We start from the raw sequence: 24,566 nt of genomic DNA on the forward strand, positions 1-24,566 counted from the left end.
TTTTAATCAAATGAATGGCTCAAATTGATCCGATTTTAATTTTTCTTAAGATTTCCTAATTTATCCTTAATTAATATGATTATCCGTTAACTTTTTCGTTAAATATTATCTTTTCCGTTAATTTCTGTTAGTTCACTGTTAACTTACTCATTGATTTCAATAAGAAAGGTCTTAGGTTTGAACCTCATCCCAATCAAAGTTGGCATAATTAGTACTCTATTTTACTCTTATTAAATTAAATAATAATTTATTAGTTACAACAAAAAATAATACATATGCATTTCTTTAATTTAAAATTATGTGTCTACAATGTCTTTATTCAAAAAAAAAATTATTCATTATCAATAAATTAAATAAGAGAAATAATTTCATTAGTTATATTGTCTTTATTTTTCTCCAATATAAAAATTCTTTACATTCAAATTCACCAATTGATTATATTCGCTACATTGTCCCTACAATGTCTTTATTAAAAAAAAATCATTATAAATAAATTAATTAAGAGAAATAATTTTATTAGTTATATTGTCTTTATTTTTCTCCAATGTAAAAATTCTTTACATTCAAATTCATCAATTGATTATATTCACAATATTGTCTATTATCTTTTTTGTGCACTAATTTTTTTAATTAAATATCAAAGTTATAATACAAAATAATGATATATATTTATTTACCAAGTATTTTATTAATACCATGAAAAAATTAAAAAATTATAATTAATAAAGTCAATCATATTAACTACTTGAGGGATTTGTTGACAAAGATAGTATTCAAATCACACAACAAATTGAAGTGAGAACTATCTCGCAATGCCCTTGTTTGACAAGCAGCAGTTAGGATTAGTGTTAGCGGATTTAACCAGCGAATTATATCTACGGTTGGTAAAAAGATATTTGAAAAAATTAGTTGTTTAGATTAACATGTAAAATGACCTAAGGATATACATAATAATAATAATAATAATAATAATAATAATAATAATAATAATAATAATTGTTTAAAAAAATTTATATATATATATATATATATATATATATATATATATATATATATATATATATATATATATATATATATATATATATATATATATATATATATATATATAAAATTAAGCCAATCATATTAACTACTTGGAAGATTTATCGAGAAAAAGAATATTCAAATCACACAACAAATTGTTGTGGGAAACTACCTCGCAATGTCCTTGTTTGGCAATCAGCAGTTAGCTCTTCAATATTAGTATATATTTAATATTTTATGCTCTAATTTTTATTCGCTCTCCCTTATGTCCCGTATTTGGTTTTAACCATGCCTATACAATTATTTTATTACAATTTTAATCAATCTTGACTATATTATCTTGCATTTGTAAACTTAGAATTACATATTTAAATACGTAAATTCAACATTCAATTATCTATGCATGAGCAATTCCAATTTAATCTTGCCTTGATATACTTTAAAGTAATTATTTAAACAAAAAAAAATTTGGCATTATCTCAATCGCGCAATGCGCGTAAAATACTAATATACTAATAAGAGCCAAAAGAAGAAAGGTCTTAAATTCTAATCCCAATCAAATTAAAGTTGTCATAATTAGTACCCTATTTTACTCTTATTAAATTAAATATAATTTAGTAGCTACAACAAAAAATAATACATATGCATTTCATTAATTTAGAATTATGTGTCTACAATGCCTTTATTCAAAAAATATTATTCATTATTAATAAATTAAATAAGAGAAATAATTTCATTAGTTATATTGCCTTTATTTTTCTCCAATATAAAAATTATTTACATTCAAATTCATCAATTGATTATATTCACTACATTGTCCCTACAATGTTTTTATTTAAAAAAATTATTTATTATCAATAAATTATTTAAGAAAAATAATTTCATTAGTTATATGTCTTTATTTTTCTCCAATATAAAAATTCTTTGCGTTCAAATTCATCAATTGATTATATTCACTACATATCTTTTTTTACACTATTTTTTTAATTAAACATCAATGTTATAATACAAAATAATGCTATATATTTATCTACCAAGTATTTTATTAATACCATGAAAAAATAAAAAATATATATATATATAATTAAGTCAATCATATTAACTACTTTAGGGATTTGTTAACAAAGAGAGTATTCAAATCACACAACAAATTGAAGTGGAAACTATCTCGCAATGTCCTTGTTTGGCAATCAGCAGTTAGCGGTTAGCGTAGCGGATTGTGCTAACAGTTATTAACGGGTTTGACCAGCAATTATATCGGCAGTTGGTAAAAAGATATTTGAAAAAATTAGCTATTTAGATTAACATGTAAAATGACCTAAATGGTATAATAATAATGTTTCTATATAATAAAGCCATAACTTCTTGGTCAATCAAATTTTGCTATTTTACCGCCCAAGCAATTTAGATTTAATTTTTTTTATTTTATTTAGGGATGAAGTTACGGTTCTTGCAATGCAGTATAAATAATATGGCTTGAGGATTTGGGTTTCCAAAGCATTGGTTTTATAAAATAAGTTGGTAGAAGTTAAACAATTTAGATGAGATTGTAATCATTACTAATTTTTTGAATTCCTTTTGGTTATCGGTTGAAAGTAATTGTTATTTTAGGAATAAGGGTCAAATAGGTCATCGAACTGCACACGATAATGCAATTAGGTCACTGAACCTAAAAACCCAACAATTAGGTCCCTAAACTAATCAATTTCAAACAATTCTTCCAATTTGAAGATTTCCAACAGGTCAACAGGTCATCCTTCCAATTTAATTATTTTTTAAAAAAAAATTTAAAAAATTAATTATTTAAAAAAAAAAAAAAACTGGACTCTGGCCGGAGACGACGGTCTCCGGCCGGTTTCTTCGTCTCCAGCTATGGAGACGAAGAAACCTACTTCGTCTCCATGGCTGGAGATAAAGAGTTTCTTCGTCTCCGGCCATGGAGACGAAGAGTTTCTTTGTCTCCAGCCTGGAGACGAAGAAACCGGCTGGAGTCCTGTTTTTTTTTTTTTTTTTTAATTTAAATAATTAATTTTTAAATTTAATTTGTACAGTGTCAAAGAAGGATCTAACTATTTCAACTGGTAGGTTGTATTGGTTCATTCAAATTTCCATTAAGTGTTACCTAAATATTAAGAAAGATCTAGAGAGACTAGGGACTGACCCTATTCTCTCGTCTATCTGTCTGTACTCACTGTCTCACTCTCTCTTGTCATCACCGTCTCACTGTCAAAATCTCTACTCTCAATCTTCGTCGCTAGGTTCTCTCTCTATTACAATCAGTAATTATAGAGTTCCTGACTTCCTACTACTAATCTGGAAATTGTACTACCGTAAAGCTAATCTATATGGTCAGACGAAGAACGGTAAGTAATTTTCTTTTTTCAATTCGAAATCAACGCTTTAATTCTTTGAATCTGTGAGTGTTTATAAATGCAATTGTGATTCAGTCCTTCGTCTTTATGCTTTCCTATGTTTTTTCAATACAGGGGATCAATAATTGGTAGGCTGATATTTGAACTTGGACCAAACTATTTCAACCGGTAGGCTGCATTGGTTCATTCAATTTTTCATTAAGTGTTACCTAAATATTAGCTTAGCAAAGAAAGCACTTTGGGCATTCTATTTTGATTATATAACTGATGCAATTATTCTTTAAAAATGTGAGTAGACTGCTGATAATTAGAAAATAATTTATCTAATCTACTTCTTTCAAGTCCTTAATGTTATAGAGAACAATATAAAAGAAAAAAAATAACAAAACCTTTAGAAAAGTAGATTCATTCAAAAACATAACATTGTTGCACTAAAAAGTCCATAAGAGTACCAAATGTTAGAAATTTTTCAAACTTTTCAAAAAAAAAAAAAAAAAAAAAAAAAAAACAACCACACAGCAGTAGCATAATGTGAAAAAAGTAAACACCATTACAACATGAATTCCATAGTCATTTCTTTTCTTGTTTAAGTATCACAACCTTAGCCTTCATGAAGTCTTGACTGGATGAGAACTGATCCAACAGATATCTCTTTGTAGAACCTGGTTCAATTTGTTGAGGTGTCTCATAACTTGTAACCCTTAGAGATGGTGCCACACCTGGACTGGTGGCTTCATCTCCAGGTTCAGTACACTATATGTGAAAAATAATGAATTAACTGAATAAGTGTGCACTTTTAGAACTTTGAAAGACAATATATTAAATGAATGCAAGCTCGTTCTGTTGTGATGTTTCTGCTTTGTATGACATTACCTGCAGAGAGAATCAAGTCTTATCAGAGCTCACCCTATCAAAACCCTGTTTATCAAGAAGCCTATCAGATTAGTCCTCTATTTGTGCTCACCCTACTATCAAACAGCTTATCAGAGTAAACCTATCAGAAGCCTATCAAAGCTCAGTGCTATCATATTAGTCCTTTGCTCGTGCTCACCCTATCAAGAAGCCTATCAGAGCTCACCCTATCAAAACCCTATCTATCAAGAAGCCTATCAAATTAGTCCTCTACTCGTGCTCACCAACTATCAAGAAGCTTATCAGACCAAACCTATCAGAGCTCACCCACCCTATCAAGAAGCCTATCAGAGCTCAATGCTCACCCTATCTATCAAGAAGCCTATCAGATTAGTCCTCTTCTCGTGCTCACCCTATCAAGAAGGGTCTATCAAATTAATCCTCTGCTCGTGCTCAGAAGCTTATCAGAGCAAACTTATCAGAGCTCACCCTATCAAGAAGCCTATCAAAGTTCAGTGTTCACCCTATCTATCAAGAAGCCTATCAGATTAGTCCTCTTCTCGTGCTCACCCTATCAAGAAGGGTCTATCAAATTAATCCTCTGCTCGTGCTCAGAAGCTTATCAGAGCAAACCTATCAGAACTCCCCCTGTCAAGAAGCCTATTAGAGCTCAGTGCTCACCATATCTATCAAGAAGCCTATCAGATTAGTCCTTTGCTCAGTGCTCACCCTATCAAGAAGCCTATCAGATTAATCCTCTACTTAGTGCTCACCCTATCAGATCCCTATCAAGAAGCCTATCACATTACCCTATCAAGAAGCCTATTAGATTAGTCCTCTGCTCAAGCCTCATCCTATCAATAAGCCCATCAGATTAATCCTTTGCCCAGTGCTCACCCTATCAGATCCCTATCAAGAAGGGTATCAGATTACCCTATCAAAATGCTGATTAAAATATGATGACATGCTCAAAACATAGTCTATATTTGTCTGCTAATAGTTTGCTATGTATGTCATAAACAACAATTTTCAGAGGTTGTGGTTGTGTTATACTGTGTGAATATTCGGAAAAGGTTCAGCTATTTTACTATGTGTAAGTTATTCACCCTATGTAGTTTGTTGTTAGATATCTAATACACTAACTCTTTTCCTAAGGTTTGAAGTGTTATGGAGGAGGAACAAGGGAAAATCTCGCGCGCGCCGCTGCCCGCCCGGTTCGCACGCGCGTCGCGGTGTGGTGTGGTCAAAATTTTGCTCACGCATTATATTTTAACCCCTATTTTTATGGCTATTTTGACCCCCTTGTCCGCACACTACTCACGTTAAAAGAACGTGTTGTAGTGATCCCTCATGCTCTCCTGGTTTGTAGCACTTCTGTATGGTTGGAAAGGAAAAAGCGGTTGTAGCTCTCAGTATATAACACGCCTTTTCCACCTTTTTCAAATATACTTTTGATAATTCCTCTCGCCTGAGCTGTAGAAGCAGGTTCCGTCCTGCATATCTGTGTACCTTGTCGAAAAAAGTGATTCCCTGGTCGCAAATGTTTTTAAGGGAGTGTTTATATAACACGATGCAGATACTATCCTACTATACACATATCCTTCATCCTGCTACATAAACAGCAGCACTCCAGCGTCTGCGACATTCGAAACCCAAATATCCAACAGTTAAAAACATTTGCTTCTAACAATGTCTCAGACAACCAACTCCACCTCTGATGTTGCACCCATTGAACCACTCACGGGTGGCTTGAATTATAAGAGGTGGGCTGCTATGGTTTTGATGCTGCTAGAATTAAAGATGTGGATTATGTCATCTTTGCTGAGCCTGCAGTGCAGTCACCTGCGTAAACGACAACACTAGCAACCTCCGACGATTCGACTGATCCTAAGTCGACGACCGCTCCCTCAACATCGAAGTCAACACCTGCGCAAGTTCCTGCGATTTCCCTGACAACTCGCTCGAAATATGAGAAGGATAATAAAACAGCTCGCGCAACCATACTGCAGCGAGTTAATAATGCGATATTCGACATGTTCGCACCGCACAAATCTGCGAAATTGATCTGGGAACTACTGAAGCAAAAATATGGTGTTGACGACGTTAGAAGGTGAAAATACGCTGTGAATCGCTGGTTGCATTTCAACATGACAGACGCTAAACCAGTCACTGAACAGGTACATGACTTTGAAAATCTTGTAGCTGACATGAAAGCATAAGGGGTTGTGGTGAACGATGCCTTTCTGACTGACTCGCTGGTTGACAAATTACCTGACTCGTCGCTGGACTTCAAGAACAAACGAAGCACGAACTGAAGAACCACACTCTACAGTAGCTGATCAATACTATAAATATTGAAGAAGAAAATCGCAGGGTTCAAAAATCTGGAAATTTTTTTGACAACCTTAAAGCTAATGTGGTTGAAACAAGTGGCGGTTTTGATATGATAAAGACTGGTGAAAGTGCCAGAAACCAAAAGAAGAACTCGAAACCAAACAACAACAACCGTGCGAAAAATGGGAAAATTCAAAAAAAAGGGAGAAACATCACTGAATGCTACGTTTGTGGAAAACGAGGCCACAAAGTTAAGCAATGTTATCACCGGAAGGGTTCCACAAGCGAGACTGGTCAAAAACCAACACACAAAGGGCCAAAGAACCAAGTGAACTTGGTAGAAAACACTGAAATGGTAGCATCCGTGATAACCGAGGTCAACCGGGTGGGAGACCCAGATGAGTGGGTTGTGGACATGGGGGCATCACGCCACTTCTGCAACAACAAGGACCTGTTCAAAGTGCTCGAGCCCAACACTGAAGAAGAACAAGTCTTTATGGGGAACTCCAGCATTTCTAAGGTAAGTGGTAGAGGAAAAATAGAGTTAACGCTTTATTCTGGGAAGCTTCTGTTATTGCAAAATGTGTTTTATGTCCCTTCCCTACGTAGAAACCTTATTTCTGGAGGCCTACTCAATAAGGCTGGAATAAAAATGGTTTTTGAGTCTGACTGACTGGTTCTGACTCACTGTGGGAAATATCTAGGAAAGGGATATTTGCATGGAAGCCTTTTTGTGTTAGATGCTTCTATAGCTAGAAATCAAACTGCTTTAGTTGGTTCAAACAATTGTGATGTATTTGCAAACAATGCTAATAATAAAGCTTCCTCTTCCGCTTACATAGTTGTTTCATTAAATCTCTGGCATGATAGATTAGGACATGTTGGTACAAAATGCTTAAATAGACTAAAAAACATGAATATGTTGCCAAAATTGTCAAGTGATGCATGTACTCAAAGTGAAATTTGCGTTGAAGCTAAGTTTGCTAGAAGTTCATTCTCAACAGTGAATAATCGAACATCATCTGTTTTAGAATTAATTCACATTGATTTAGCAGACTTCAAAACCATTGAAAGTCGAGGTGGAAAACGTTACTACATTACTTTCATTGATGATTTTTCGCGTTTCACAAAACTTTACTTGTTAAGATCAAAAGACGAAGCCGAACAGAAATTTGTGGTTTTTAAAAATGAAGTAGAAAACCAGTTAGACAAAAAGATTAAAAGACTTCGATCTGATAGAGGGGGAGAATACGAATCAAAATCTCTTAAAATACTATGTGAAAACTCTGGCATTATTCATGAAGTAACAACACCATATACACCTCAACAAAATGGCATTGCTGAGAGAAAACATAGAACTCTCAAAGAGATGATCAATGCAATGCTGATCAGTTTAGGTGCTCTGGACTCTTTGTGGGGAGAAGCTGCTTTAACAGCAAACCACATTTTGAATAGAGTACCGCACAAAGGGTTTGAAAAAACCCCTTATGAACTGTGGAAAGGGCATGCCCCTAACCTTAATTACTTTAAGGTGTGGGGCTGCTTAGCCAAAGTAGGACTACCGTCCTTCAAGAGGCCAAATCTGGGATCTAAAACTCTAGATGCCATTTTTGTTGGGTATGCTGAGAACAGTGCTGCATATAGATTCATGCACTTAGAAAATCATTCAATGTGTGAATCTAGATATGCCATCTTTTTTGAAACCTTCTTTCCAATGAAAAAGGACTATACCAAAAATGATGTCAGCTTGTACCAAAATTCTCCTCCTTTACCTCCTAGTTTCACAAGTAATTCTGAGGAGCCTAGAAGAAGTAAAAGGCCTAGAATAGAGAAAAAATTTTGTTCTGATTTCATGACTTACATGACAGAGTTAAGAGACTTGAATGAAATTTGTGATCAGTTCATATGTCAATTAGTCCTAGAAGAAGAACCAAAAACCTTTCATGAAGCTATGCGCTCGGTAGATTCCACGTTGTGGAGAGAAGCTGTTAAAAGTGAGTTAGACTCTATACAGTCAAACCACACATGGGAGTTAGTAAATCTACCAAAAGGCTGTAAGCCCATTGGTTGTAAATGGATCTTTAAAAGAAAACTAAGGCCAGATGGGTCTATTGAAAGGTTCAAAGCTAGGCTACACTCAAAGATTCGGTGAGGATTACTTTTACACCTACTCACCAGTGACAAAGATAGCAATCATTCGTGTTCTATTTGCTTTGGCATCATTACACAGGTTGACAATTCACCAAATGGATGTTAAAACCACGTTTCTGAATAGTGAACTGGAAGAAGAAATCTACATGGAGTAACCTCCTGGATGCGTGGATCCAGGTCAAGAGGGGAAAGTGTGCAGACTTAAAAGATCTTTATATGGCTTGAAACAAGCTCCTAAGCAATGGTATGAGAAGTTTCATAAAATCTTAATAGACCTGGGTTATACAACGAACCGGTCAAATGCCTGCTTATATGCTAAAGAGGTAAACTCTAGCATTGTGATTATTTGTCTCTATGTAGATGATATGATAATCTTTAGCTCTAACATCGAGGCTATAAAAGAAACTAAAAGAACTCTATGTGACAACTTTGACATGAAAGATCTAGGGGAAGCCGATGTGATACTTGGGATAAAAATCACAAAAAAACTGAGAAAGGTTATCTTTTATCTCAAGGTCATTATACGTAGAAACTTCTAAAGAAGTTTGCGAGTTATGAGGTCACTCCGGCGAAGACCCCTTTTGATCCTAGTGTAAAACTGTTAAAAAACGTAGAGGCTAGTGCGTCACAAGAAGAATATGCAAAAATAATCGGAAGTCTAATGTTTCTGATGAATTATACTAGACCCGACATTGCATATGCAGTGAACAAACTCAGTCGCTACACGCACAACCCGAGTGTTCCACATTGGGATGCACTAAAACAGGTACTACGATACCTCAGAGGCACAGTGGACTGGGGCCTCGACTACAAAGGGTCGCCAGCCGTGCTAAAGGGTATTGTGATGCGAATTGGGTAAACGGCACCGATGATGCAAGCTCAACTAGTGGATATGTATTCACTATGTGTGGAGCCACTGTATCCTGGAAATCAACCAAACAATCGTGCATTGCTAGATCAACTATGGAAGCTGAGTTCATAGCTCTGGATCTAGCAAGCCAAGAAGCAGAGTGGCTAAGAAACCTACTGGCAGACGTGCCATTGTGGGGGTGTCCAGCACCTACTGTTCCTATACATTGTGATTCGCAAACTGCCATCTGTGTTGCGCAGAATAGTGTCTATAATAGCAAAAGAAGACACATAAGAGTCAGACATGAGTCTGTAAGGCAGTTGATTCTAAATGGGGTAATCACAATGGAATTTGTGAGGTCTGAAAAGAATATTGCAGACCTTTTCATAAAAGGTCTAAAAATCGGAAGACCGTCCTTGAAACTTCAAGGGAAATGGGTTTAAAACCCAATGAGGTAAGAAATTCGTGATGGACCACCTGTGTGGGAAAATAAAATCACGGAAAGACTTACACCAAATGACTGTTGAGAACAGTGCTGAATCTGTAGCCTACTATGGGTGGTTTATGCTGAGATAGACTTGACAGATTATAAGTCTATATAGAGATAGACAAAATAGGGTTTTAATACAGAGCTAATGAGTGCAATTAAGTTCAAAACTCGATTAACCGATGAGTTCAAACTCGATTAACCGATGAGTTCAAGATTCAATTCAATCTTGGGAAAAAGTTACTTAATTCCACTACGTGTCAGTTCAAGTATTACACACTGATATGGAAGTTAGCTCCCGTATTTACTCAGGTTTGGTTGGGTATAGTCGTGCCACCTTAAATGTTTGGGGGATTGTTGGGAACATTTAAAGAGGCACTCTTTAAGTTGGCTCTTTTGTCCCACATTGCTAGACTAGCTCAACTTTTCTTACCTTTTATACACCAACTCTTTTCCTAAGGTTTGAAGTGTTATGGAGAGGGAACAAGCGGAGATTTCGCGCGCGCCGCCGCCCGCCCACTCGGTTCGCACGCGCGTCGCGGTGTGGTGGGATCAAAATTTTGCTCGGCTGGAAAGGAAAAGGCGGTTGTAGCTCTCAGTATATAACACACCTCTTTCAAATATACTTTTGATAATTCCTCTCGCCTAAGCTGTAGAAGCAGGTTCCATCCTGCATATCTGTGTACCTTGTCGAAAACAAGCGATTCCCTGGTCGCAAATGTTTTTAAGGGAGTGTTTATATAACACGACGCAGATACTATCCTACTAAACACATATCCTTCATCTAGCTACATAAACAGCAACACTCCAGCGTCTGCGACATTCGAAACCCAAATATCCAACATGTATGTCATAAACAACAATTTGCAGGGGTTGTGGTTGTGTTATACTATGTGAATATTCGGAAAAGGTTCAACTATTTTACTAGGTGTAAGTTATTCACCCTATGTAGTTTGTTGTTAGATATCTAACACTCCATTTTCAATGTTTTTGTATAACAGGATGTGCAAAAAGAAAGACAAAAAGCCAATAACCTTTGAATGTAGTAGCTGCCACTGCCATTGCCAAAAGGAAAGCATGGACGAGTTGGGAGATCACCTAAAACACTGTGAGACTTTCCAAAAGAGCAAGCCAAAGCGTGCACCAAAACATGCAATTGCTCCCCGTGCGCCTCAGGGTCTGCTTCTCCTCTCTTCCCCACCCTCATTCCCTTTATATATATATATATATATATATATATATATATATATATATATATATATATATATATATATATATATATATATATATATATATATATATTGTATGTATAGGCTTGTTATATATACAGACTAAAGGTATATTAATACAAGATGTACAAATATTTAACCAAAGGATGAGTAAGATGGCTTCAATCGAATCCTATGATCCTCTACTCGTGCTCACCATATCATGAAGCCTATCAGATTAGTCCTCCCTATCAAGAAGTCTATCAGAGCTCACCCTATCAAGACCCTATCTATCAAGAAGCCTATCAGATCAGTCCTCTGCTCTTGCTCACCCTATTATCAAGAAGCTTATCAGAGCAAATCTATTAGAGCTCACCCTATCAAGACCCTATCTATAAAGAAGCCTATCAAATTAGTCCACTGCTCGTGATCACCCTACTATCAAGAAGCCTATCAAAGTTCACCCTATCAAAAAGCCTATCATAGCTCACCTTATCAAGAAGCCTATCAAAGCTCAGTGCTCACCCTATCTATCGAGAATCCTATCAGATTAGTCATCTACTCAGTGCTCACCCTATCTATCAAAAAGCCTATTAGATTAGTCCTCTACTTGAGTATATAAAATGAAACTGAATTACATTTCACGTATTTGAGTGTATATTGTACAATGAAGTTGTAATTATATCAAAATGATCATGTAATTGTGTTTTAATAAAACTATAGTGTATATAAAATAAAATTAAATTAAATAACGTTTTCACATATTTGAGTCTATAAATATCGAATGAAACTGTAGTTATATCGAAATGAAACTGTAGTTGTGTTGAATAGAAACTGTAGTGTATACAAAATGAAACTGAATAACAGAGTTACTTTTTGCGGAAGGGTGCGGAACGACGGGAAACGGATGCCGTTTTTTTTTTCATTAAACAAACGACGTCGTTTTGATGCGCGGTGCATAATCGATTATGCACATGCACCGCGGTGCACAATATAATTTGCCCCCTAATACAAAGTATGTAAAAAGTTTTACTTTAGTGGAGAATTTATAAACTCAGACATATCATGAGATTTTTTTATTTTATTTTTTTTAAAACATATCATGTGATTTACTTTTTCTATAAGACCAAAAAAAAAAAAAAAAAAAACAAAGTCCTAACTTCAGAACATCTCTAAAGAAGGCACCAAAAAACTATTTTGGTGTCAAAATTTAGTGCAACCTTCCAACCTTCCTCTAACACCAAATTTTACACCAAAATGGTGTAGATGAATAGTGTTACACCAAATATGGTGTAACACTATTCATTTACACCATTTTGGTGTAAAACTTTTTTTAAAAAAAATTGTCAATTGTTTTATTTTAAAAATTTATATTATTTAAAATAAATTATGAAGATTTAAAGATTTCATTGAGAAATTTAAAACGAAATCAATATCGACTATAAAATAATTAAAAATTAAAATACATAAAAACATAAATTTTATTTTAAATTATTATTATATCAAAATTATAGTTTATATCAAAATAATTAAAGTGTATGAATAGAATTCGGTGTAAATAGATTGAAGATGAAATAAAATTTGGTGTAAATGGGTTGGAGATACTGCCAAGTATATTCACATGTAAAATTACACTCAAGATTTGTAACTCTAAAAGTATATTTTGACAAAACTACAAGTTCATTCAATGATATGTAAAATGCACTTAAACGATTGCACTTGTAGATGTTATAAAATACATTTGGTAAACACATTTCGTGATTTACCTCCTTCGTCGATCTCTGAGGCGATAGCAAGGAACCTTTAAATTTGAAGTTCAAACTTATAAAATGCAATTAGTAAGTGTTTTATAGTACCAAATTGTCATCATATTTTTTCCTTTCTTTAGACCACATAACTTTTGCTTTTTTCCTAGGCACTAATTCTCACTTGAGAATACTCATATATATAATTTTTGTCCTTTCATTTAACAGTTGCTAGCTTCTTGAATGCTCAACTCATTAGTTAGTTTTGTCATTATATAGAGGTGATAGGGATTTACGCCAAATTGATGAAACTTTGTGATTCCTACTTTCACAATTACATTATTGTTGCTTCTTCAATTCTGGGGTGTTAAAAATTTGACTAAGGGGATGTTTGGTTCATGGAAAATGTTTTCCAATGAGTAAAGGAAAATGTTGTTTTCTAGTGTTTGGTTCATGGAATTCATTTTTTATTGGAAAATGAATTCTTCAAATTTGAGGAAAACAAAATCCTTGGTTGAACCAAGGATTTTGTTTTCCATGGAAGATGGGAAGAAAAAGTGAATAGATTGTCTATTTTACCCTTGTTTTCTTTTTTAAATATATTACTTTTATTAATTTGTAGGGGTATATAGGTCTTTATACTCATTATTCCTTACAATTCCAAATCTAACCAAACAATAGAATTAGTATTCCCAGTAATTCTTTTTTCACCAGCCAAACAATGAAATTCATCTTCCTAGTAATTGTTTTTCCATGGAATTCCAATTCCACTTCCCTTAAAATATTTTCTGCGAACCAAACGAGCCGTAAAAGTGAGAGATTGTAGTTTGCAACTTTGCTTTGCCTACGTACTATTAGCTACCAAGATCAACTTAATAACTTATGGTCAAGTGACACTGATCTCTAACTTTAGGGCCCGTTTAGAATGCAGGAAAATGACTTTTGGAAAATAGTTTCTGGAAAATGAGTCATTTTTCGGAAAACATTTTCCTTTTTCGGTGTTTGGTTGCATTTGGAAAACTGTTTTGGTGTGTTTGGTTCATTTTCTGGAAAATCAGTAGAATGGTATAATTAAACATTTTAATTATTTTATTTAGAATAAAAAATACATTTTAAATGTTTAAAACTAAGGAAAAAAAAAAGGTTTTCTGGTTTCCAGCGGAACTGGGTTCCACCAGAAACTTAAAAATAAATAAATAAATGAAATAGCAATGGCGGAAAATGACTTCCGCTGCCAAATTTTGGCGGAAGTCATTTTCCGCCAAATTGAGCACATTTTCCCCAGTCAACGGAAAATGTTTTTCGTTGACTGAAATTTCCAAGTGTAGCCAAACACCAAAAACCCATAAAATGATTTCCAGAAATCATTTTCCGGGTTTCCAAACACATCATTAAGTTAAAATGTTAAAAGATTTGATTTTAATTCTTCCAGTAAGTTAGAAAATGAATGATATAGTCTAAACTACCATACTATAATCTATAGTTAGTATAGACTGATTAATAAATTATTTATTTATTTCACCACAAGATGAGAATAAATCTTAATGAGAAGCCTTTCTCTATAATTTGTTGTCTCAAGATACCGCTACTAATGCACCTGGTCTCATCAGAACTTCAAAGTTAAACGAGTTTGGACGAAAATAGTACTAAGATGGGTAACCACCTAAAATTTACTCTCATCCTATGAGTTTGGTGGGTTAAGTATAAGTATAGATCATAGTGCAAGAAGTTTTTTTTTTTTTTTTTCATTGCAAGACAATTCTCTACCATCAGTTAGTTTAACAAATTATGCTGGTAACCACAAGGTATTTGACAAAGAAATCTACCTCAAATAAATTGGTAAGTGTATTTTGAATACCAATAATATGACTAGAAATGGTGAGAACATTTGGGTAAAAACTATAGACTAGCCTCATTCTCATATTATTTAGAGAAAGTCAACAACTATAAGGCAATAATTTTTTTTTTTTTTAAATGTGATAATATTTTTACAAATAAGTTCAAACTTTGAAGTGTATTGACCAAAACTACAAAGTATAATGATCAATAAACAAAGTACACCCAATGATATGTGAAATGCATTCTCTTGCGAACACTTATACATATAACCGGATATACTTTGTAATTTTTTAGGTGATGTAAAATATACGATACAGTACAAAATTTGAAATATTTTTTTAAATATCACCACTTTTTCATATTTAGATCACTTTGCAAGTGTATATATATATATATATATATATATATATATATATATATATATATATATATACACACACACACGATTGGCTATTTGGCTTGCCAGTAGATAAGGCGATTGCGGTTGTTCAGAAACATGATTAGTATGAACTATGAAGTAAAAATGATGAGAAATTATCCACAATATATACTCAGCACTGTACATTTCTTGCAACCAAATTCCCTATCATTTCAACAACATTCTAGTTTACAATGACACAGCAAAAATCTCAGAAGGGGGTTCTCTTGAACAGAAATAAACAAAGCCTAGCTCATGATTCCTCGAGGTCGTGCAGCACTTCAGTTCTCGATCCACGCCAAGGTTCCCACGATAAGATTCTTGCTCGGAAGTTCCCCAACACACGGTGCAAGATACGTTATTTTCTTCCTGAAAGAATGATTGTCAACTCTAAGGACCATACTTAGCTTAAAATACAGCAGGATTCTTTCAGAAGAAGAGTGAAAGCGTCAAACCTTTGTATGTCGATGTCGGTGATATAGATGAACCCAGCAACATTACTGGCATGGTAAAAGAAAAGGGTCAGAAGAGTCTGTTCATAGCTTCATATGCTTAATGGTTTATCCATGTTGTTTTGAGAAAAGTCATGACTATATATTTTGTTTTCCTTTCGGTTTATCAAATAGCTACTTTAAGGAACCAGCTTGGTTGGCGTGAGTAGCCCCTTAATTGGGCCGGCCCGGTACGAATAGGGATTAGTCTGAGTATGGTACGGGCTTAAAGGTGCCTCCTACAGTTAGGGTCTACCCAGGACACCTCATGGTCTGACCAAAAAGAAATAGCTACTTTAGGGATAATGCATGTCGGAGATTGCATTTCCTCGGACATGTGGAAGCCCGAAGATTCGGGTGCATACAGAAATTTGGATATCAAGAGAGGAAGTTACCTAGAAATGATCTGATCTGGCTCCTTGGCATAAGACACGGCAAGAACTAAATGTAGCAAGTCTCTGTTGATATTAACGGGGACTAATCTTGCTGGATCTGCAGCTGGCTCTGCACCGATTGGTAGAGCTGAACGTGGAGCCTGTGGCCCACCACCAATTCGGAAAATTGACAGATCACTGAAATTTGCTATGTTGGAGTGGGGGGAAAGATCATTTGATGGACCGTAAAAATATTCCTGGTATAAGAAAAAAAAAACATGGTTTTGTTTAGTTGCATTGATAAGCCAGCAAGAAAAAACGGGCAGGGATGAAAATACTCCGTAAATTATCATTTGGTCTAACTTCATGGAAAAATCATTTACCCGTATTCTGTAGCCCCTAGACTTCTGCCGTACTTTGGCATTCCTGGACACAACACCGCCAGATTTTTGAAGTTTCACCACATCCACATTAGGCTTACTTTTCAATGCATAATTGAGCATGCTCCAAAGTTTCTCCTGCATATCAAATATCCATTAATATATTACTCTCACGCTTTCCTTAAACATTAACCATTAATTGAACTAAAATAATGTGTGGAAATTTCTCATAGGAATTTTCTTGTGGAAAGATACCTTAAAGTACATACCTGACCCAAGACAAGAACAACAGTGGCGTTGAATGTATCAATTGCATGAAGTAGCAACTGAAACAAAAGATTAAATAATCAGAGATACGCACTGCAAATGTTAAAGACTACGGGCTTCTGAGCTAGAAGTTTAAATACCTCATAACCAACACCTTCTATCCATCCCATGGTGTTGATAACCATCCCCGCAGCTCGAGATTCAGCGTTTCCAGAAAATTGTTTTTCTAAAGTCTGGGCAAGTTCCTTTACAAGTACCTTGTAAAGATCAACATTAGCGCTGCAAATCACCAAGTTGAAAACATAATCTTTATCTCCGTCTTTTAAAACAGTCACAGTAAAACTTTGCAAACATTCAAATCATAATGCAGTAAGAAGGTTAAAAGAACTCAACAAGAGCAAAAGATTTATACCTAGGAGTAACATGGCCAAAAAAGTAGACTAGTGGCATTTCAAGAGGAATTCCATCTACCGGATCAATGGGCAATTCAATAGGCGTGGCAGCAATACAACCAGGTAAGGTTATAGAACCTTGGCCTATATCCAAATCCACGAAAGTTGGTTTCCACCCTAGTTTAGCGGCCCAACTAAGAAGCATCCTTGATAAGGTACTCTTTCCACAATCCGTAGGTCCCACAACAATAACCCTGGGACCCTGAACCAATTAGCATTGAAGAGTTATCACATAATTTATGCACATTCAAATACCGTAATTAACAACAGTTTCCGCTTGAACAATAAAGATTAGGAAACAAAACAATATAACACACTATTGGAAGTTCATTTTCATAAATGCGTATACCATAAACTTTATACAAATTTCCTCCAATTCAAGGCTGACAATTGGATTAATAAATCAGCAAGCTGGATTTTTTGTAAAGGTAATAATATACAAATCTTTGATTTGGTTCACTATCCTATGTTTTTTCTTCAATGGACATCGATTTCAAACCACAAAAGTGCATGCTTTTTTTTTTTTTTTTGAAAAAAATCTCTAAAGCTTATTTTGTCATTTTTCTAATGTTTGAGTTGATGCATGCATTTAAAGAGAAAAATTCAATAATGCATGACATGAAAAAAATCCAAAAATTGGAGATCTAACACAATTGACAAGTCGAAGGTAAAAAAGAACTAAATTTGAGACCACACACACTCAAATGCTTCTTTCCCTATACTAGATAGAAGTTCAAACATTACCTGGTAAGTATCAGAGTCACTTGCTGAAGCTTTGGCACGATGCCGTCGAGCATCAAGTACAGCGTGCACATTTACATAACTGATCATGGGTGTCTAAAACCATTGAAACAAAAAAAAAAAAAAAAAAAGGGTGTATCATTTCATTTGCAAAATTTAGTTGAAGCAAGGTTGATTATCTTAAAATGTCAAGACACATAGACAAAATGAATATGCAGGGGATGAGAGAAGGGATACCTCATCAGCCGTATACTCAGTTTCAGTTGGACCATCCATCTCAATTGTGGCCCCATACCAAGTAAAGACCTGCTTTAAAATTTTGATGTGCTAAACATAAAATACGTATATTTACAATGCAGCATTTCAATACAATAGAGTGCATTTTGCATACTAAACCGTCAGATTTCCTTTACATGTACCCCATGGCATGTTTAGTAGAAGTTAGCCAGGACTGACTTCCCAGGACCCAGGCTTGACAATGACGAGACTTCTGCCAAGCAAAAGCTCACAGCTTTATGGATCCATCAAAGTATTACATATTCTTTTACAGGGAGCTAAAAAATCAGTCTTTGCATTAACCCACAAACGAAATAATCACCCCGAAAGCCTCAACTATAACAGCCACTAGCATAGTTCCATATCATAACAAAATCTCAGCTTGCCCTATGCTACATCATACCCACAACCACATTTGCAATCCTACCATCCATTAATTCATGAGCATTCCCTATATGCAATAAGCCCGCACATCAATTGGTTCTTGTGTGGTAGATTGTGGGCAAGTATATATGCAATGCCACTTGTATTTCAAGAACGGAAATTTTCAAATCACCTCACAAATTCCAACTAATAGCCAATCTAATAAACCTAATTATCCTCATATTAAGTCCATTGACTAAAACAACCAAGCCACTAAAGAACTAACCAAAAAAGAAAAAGAGTTTACTAACTTTAATTTACAGGATTTAAGTTCGCAAACCGGAGCTCAGTTCAATGACAAAATATACCAATGAAGAAAAGAATAAAACTTTAAGATTAAAGTATGAAGAAAAGAATACATACGGCGAATTTGAGGCGAGGGGGGAAGGTGAGCCAAATTTGAGGAGGGAGTTCGGTGCCGAAGATTTCCGCGGTGCCGTTTAGGACCCGAAGCCGGAGAGGGGTGTCAGGGCTGACTTCGATTCTGAGCTCACACTCCTTGTCAACCTTCTCTTGCCGGACGTTCGAGCTGCCGCTTCCGCCATGAGTCGCCATAGCTGAACTGGACGTTTAGCGGAAACGGTACTTATGCGGTTGGCCAAAAGGGATGGAAGCTTGAAGAGTTTTAAAGGGCGTTTGGTTCATGTTATGTAAAATAACCAAGGGATTGTGACATTCCAAAGCTCACATTCTGGTGTTTGGTTCATATTATCTTAGGGAATCTAACATTTTCAAGGAATGTCACATTTTCTCCACATAGGATTTTAAAGGGAATGTGATTCCCTTCAAAATCTTAGGTAATGTAAGATAACCTTAGTTATGTTAGTTTATTATTATTATTATTATTATTATTATTATTATATATATATATATATATATATATATATATATATATAATTATTTTTGTAATTATATATATTTTTTACTTTTATTATGTTATGTTAGCATATAAAATAATTTTGTTTCTCAAGTTCAAGATTTTAGTTAATATTTTAAAATCATGTAATTATATATGATACCGTTATCTTATTTATTTATTGTAATTTTTAAATTTATTAAAATATATGAAAATATGTTAAGGATATTATAGTGTGTATAAAAGATAACCCTAAACCAAACATCATTATATTACATACCCCAATTTTAATCAAACACAGGAATCTAACATTCCCAGTAATCTAACATTCCCAGCAATCTAACATTCTCTAAGGTAATCTAACATTCCGTGAACCAAACGACCCCTAACAGGCAAATTATATCGTGCACCGCGCCATTATGCACCGAACTTCTAAACCACGTCTTTTTGTTAAATGAAAAGAAACGGCACCCGTTTTGCGTCGCTTCGCAAAAAATAACTCTGTTTTATTCAGTTTCATTTTGATATAACTACAGTTTCATTCGACATTTATACACTCAAATATGTGAAAATGTTATTTTATTTTATTTTATATACGCTATAGTTTTATTAAAACACAACTACATGATCATTTAGATATAATTACAGCTTCATTGCACAATATACACTCAAATATGTGAAATGTTATTCAGTTTCATTTTATATAAACAGCAGTTTCATTTCACCAAAACTACAATATCATTTTGATATAACTGTAGTTTCTTTTGATAATATATAAAATAATACGTGAGGCAATGTCGGTTTAGATACATTGTAGTATCAGTTTAGATACACTGTAGTTTCAGTTGGTAATTAGCACACACAAAAAATGTGTGCTCCGTTAACAGTAACGACGCGCCGTTTTTTACTTTAAAAAAAGGCACCATTTTGACCGCGGTGCACGGGGATATAATGACCGATTTTAACATGTCTTTCTATCTTCCAGATTTATTGATTCTTGTTACCAATAACTAGTTTTTCTACGCGCTTTGTGCGAATAGGATAATGCCCAATACTTATTTTTAAATAAGTATTTAAAGTATATCAATGTAATATTATATAGAAGATGTTCATGCATAGGTAAATAAATGTTGAATTTGTTTATTTAAATCGGTAATTTAAAGTATATAAATGCAAAATAATATATGAGAGATTGATTATATATAACTATCACAAAAATAAATGTTTGCAACTTTGTAATAACGTTAATCTAAGTACTAAGTCTAAAAGCGATAGTCTAAATAAATACTGTTTTCGGTTTAAATGTTTCTAAAGCTCTTTTAGGTAGCATTGTTATTGTTTTCATTTTCAGTACATGTCTTCTTCTTCTTCTTCTTCTTCTTCTTCATCATCATCATCTTCTTCTTCTTCTTCTTCTTTTTTTTTGTTATTGGTAGTGTGTCATGTGCAATTGGTTTATTGGTAGTATCATAGAGGGATTCATCATGCAATGAGATTATGGTGTTTGAAGTTTTAGATTTGTCTTGTCGTGTATATGACTGAGATCTTAGTTGTGCTATGAACTCTTTATCTTACAAGCACATGTTGATATTTGGTAGTGGTAGTTTTCCTTACATGTTTCAAGTATTGTGAGACATCTAATTCTAAATTAATTAAATGCATATATATTATTTTTTGTTGTAGCTACCAATTTATTTTTTAATTTAAGTAATAAGAGCAATAAAGTGGGAAAATTATGATGTGGAACCGTGTCCACCTTGCAAGGTGGATAAAGGTGGACACGGTTCCAAAATTGTTCAAAATTATGAATATATAGTTCAAAAATTATGAACATAAAGTTGTGAACATAATTATGAACATATTGTTCTGTAATTATGAATACAGACATTCAATAATTTTGAATATGAAGTTAACAAATTATGAATATATAGCTTTATAATTATGAACATATAGTTCTGTAATTGTAAATATAGAGTTCAATAATTATGAATATGAAGTTAAAAAATTATGAATATATAGCTTTGTAATTATGAACATATAGTTCAGTAATTATGAACATAGAACTGTGTCCACATTGCAAGGTGGACACAGTTCCACGGCATAACCTCTTTATCATAAAAGATCCGCTTGCCCCGAAATGACCTGGACCAATCGGTCTTGTCGCTCGTTCATGTCATTCTGCTGGTCAAATGAATTAATTCAATTCAAGTTTTTTCTTTGGCCCAATTATCGATTGGAAGATTTAGCTTGTATGAATCGTTATACCCCTAGAGGGGGATAAGGCTAAGCGGAGCGAAAAAGGTTGATTGAATAAAGTGGCGTACATACTTTTCATTCACAATAATGAAATCATTGATTTTTTTTTTTTTTTTAAATTTTCATTCGTTGTTGACACAAATTGTTTTGAGAGTTTGTCAATGACAATTGCTCTCAATAGATGATGATAATAAATAATTCAAAATATAAGGTTACAATAGATATTGTTATAATAATATAGTAAAAATTAACTTACAAATTTCTTTAGAAGTTTTCATACATTGATAAAAGCATAATTGAAATATTAAGAATTGAGTAATCAACTTTCAAGAGAGATTTTGCATTGATATTGGAATAGCGTACATGGTGGTTTATATACACAGAGAGTTACACATTATTAGGAATAGAGCCTAAAGAATAGCACTAACTAGCAACAGATACTAACTTCCTAATACACCCCCCCCCCCCCCCCCAAGCAGACGGGGGACATGGGACCACGCCAAGCTTGAACCGAAGAGCATCAAACCGAGCAGTAGCTAGAGACTTGGTGAAGATATCTGCCAGCTGGTCATGAGTGGACACAAAATTAACCTTGAGTGCACCTGTAGAGACCTTGTCACGAACAAAATGATAGTCAACTTCTACGTGCTTCGTCCTGGCGTGAAATACCGGGTTCGAGCAAAGGTAGGTTGCCCCGAGGTTGTCACACCAAAGGACTGGAGTAGTAGCACAATGTAGGCCAAGATCTAAGAGAAGAGATTGTACCCAAACGACCTCAGCGGCTACATCAGCTAGAGCTTTATACTCAGCCTCAGTCGAAGAATGGGCAACAGTCCGTTGCTTTCTTGAGGTCCATGAGACTAGATTGGGGCCTAGGAATACTGCATAGCCTGCAGTAGATTTGCGGTCAAGAGAACAACCAGCCCAATCTGAGTCAGAGAAGGCATGTACAACAGGTGACGACGAGATTGTAAGGCGGAGACCAAGATGAAGTGTGCCCTTGACATAGCGCATGACGCGCTTGAGGGCTACCCAATGATCCTGTGTTGGACTATGCATGAACTGGCATAGGCGATTGACAGCAAAGGATAGGTCTGGGCGAGTCATAAGCAGATACATGAGGGACACCACCATTTGACGATAAATTGTTGGATCATCTAGCGGCGGGGAGTCTTCGGGAGTGTTTGCCGTTGTATTTGTCATTGGCGTAGCAAGTGGTTTGCATGAGTCCATACCAGCCTTGCGGAGGAGTTCCATCATGTAACGTCGTTGTGACAAAACAACAGAGTCGGTGGTGTAGACTGCTTCGACACCAAGAAAGAAGCGAGGTTTTCCAAGATCCCGGATCTTAAATGTTGAAGAAAGTTTAGCAAGAATGGACTCCACCTGTGCGTCATTATTCCCGAGTATAAGTATGTCATCGACATACACGAGAATGTAAATGCGATCCTGTCCATTAGTATAAATAAACAGGGAAATATCCGTTTTGGACGGACGAAACCCTATTTTCACCAAAAAATTCTGCAGCCGTGTAAACCAAGCACGAGGGGCTTGTTTGAGGCCATACAGCGACCGTTGAAGCTTGCAGACATGATTCGGATAGGCGGGATTAATATAACCCGGAGGTTGTCGCATGTAGATGTCTTCCGAAATGTGTCCATTTAGGAACGCATTATGGACATCCAGCTGCCTCATGCACCACTTGTTAGAGACTGCAAAAGACAACAAAAGGCGAATCGTGGCAGGCTTGACCACGGGACTATATGTCTCCACAAAGTCGACGCCTGGGATCTGGTTAAACCCTTTGGCCACCAGTCGAGCTTTGTAACGATCGATGGAGCCATCTGATTTGCGCTTAATACGGTACACCCACTTACTACCTATTACATTCATTGTGTTTACAAAAGGAACAAGGGACCGAGTATTGTTCATTAGGAGAGCGTTAAATTCAGCATCCATAGCACTCCTCCAGTTCTGACACTTCACGGCCTGGGAACGGCATGATGGTTCATCATCGTCCACTGAAGCTATCAAAGCACGTGGTGGACGACGCTGTTGTGGTAGCCGGCGTTGTTGGTGCGTAGTTGTGCGGAGACGCATCCCATGTACGCGCGTTGGAGAGCGCTTCCTTCGTGTCCTCACCGTCGCAGTCGAAGAAGTGGACGGTTGATAGGACGAGGACGCATCACCGTGCGTGGACGACAATTGCGGTACATGCATGGGAAGATCACCACTCCTTGGCAGACTTGGTGGTTGCGAGAGCTCCACCGAACTGGAGGCAGGGAGGTGTTGAATTTATGCACTTGCCCATGGAAGTATGGTGGTGTTAGCAGGAATATTCACGGATGAATCTCGCACATCTTTAAAAGGGAAGACATCTTCATTAAATTTGACGTGTCGGGCAATATACATCCTCCCAGTAGACCTGTCCAAGCACCTGTAACCACTGAAACAGTCGGGGTAACCCAAGAATACACAGGAGACAGATCTGTAATCCATCTTATGACTGTTATAAGGCCGGAGATACGGAAAACACTCACAACCAAAAACCCTTAACATGTTATAATTCGGGAATTTGTGAAAGAGACGGGAATAAGGACTCTCATTTTGTAAGACTGTGGTTGGCATTCGATTGATTAAATGAACGGCCGCCTCAAAAGCAAATGGCCAATATTTTTTTAGAGTGTGACTGTGTGCTAGCAAAGTCAATCCCGTTTCCACCACATGACGGTGCCTTCGTTCAACGAGGCCATTTTGTTCATGGGTGT

At 35.4% G+C, this 24,566-nt stretch overlaps 1 protein-coding gene across 3 annotated transcripts; it reads right to left on the reverse strand.

The window, feature by feature from the left end:
- Positions 1-15,348: 15,348 nt before the first annotated feature.
- LOC109157784 (protein CLP1 homolog) lies at positions 15,349-19,304 on the reverse strand. 3 transcript variants are annotated; one of them, XM_019305631.1, is made up of 11 exons: positions 19,050-19,139; positions 18,379-18,477; positions 18,225-18,293; positions 17,991-18,083; positions 17,207-17,448; positions 16,935-17,073; positions 16,797-16,853; positions 16,531-16,665; positions 16,169-16,404; positions 15,738-15,782; positions 15,349-15,651 (listed from the first exon to the last, which is right to left on the reverse strand). In XM_019305631.1, exons 3-11 carry the CDS (start codon positions 18,261-18,263, stop codon positions 15,564-15,566), a joined length of 1,074 nt encoding a protein of 357 aa, XP_019161176.1. In that variant the 5' UTR covers positions 18,264-18,293; positions 18,379-18,477; positions 19,050-19,139; the 3' UTR covers positions 15,349-15,563. The 3 variants fall into 3 exon arrangements, with proteins under 3 accessions (XP_019161176.1, XP_019161180.1, XP_019161172.1); XM_019305635.1 differs by having other exon boundaries at positions 18,379-18,474; positions 19,050-19,129; XM_019305627.1 differs by lacking the exon at positions 18,379-18,477 and having other exon boundaries at positions 19,050-19,304.
- Positions 19,305-24,566: the final 5,262 nt, after the last annotated feature.

Source organism: Ipomoea nil, unplaced genomic scaffold, assembly GCF_001879475.1.
Source record: "Ipomoea nil cultivar Tokyo-kokei standard unplaced genomic scaffold, Asagao_1.1 scaffold0298, whole genome shotgun sequence".
Taxonomy (NCBI): Eukaryota; Viridiplantae; Streptophyta; class Magnoliopsida; order Solanales; family Convolvulaceae; genus Ipomoea; species Ipomoea nil.

Coding starts and splice junctions, on each gene's coding strand:
- LOC109157784 (XM_019305627.1), bottom strand. CDS start 19,241: ATGGCGACTCATGGCGGAAGCGGCAGCTCGAACGTCCGGCAAGAGAAG. Junction 18,084..18,224: donor CTGAGTATACGGCTGATGAG/GTATCCCTTCTC, acceptor CAATGGTTTTAG/ACACCCATGATCAGTTATGT. Junction 15,783..16,168: donor CCAGATCAGATCATTTCTAG/GTAACTTCCTCT, acceptor TTACCATGCCAG/TAATGTTGCTGGGTTCATCT.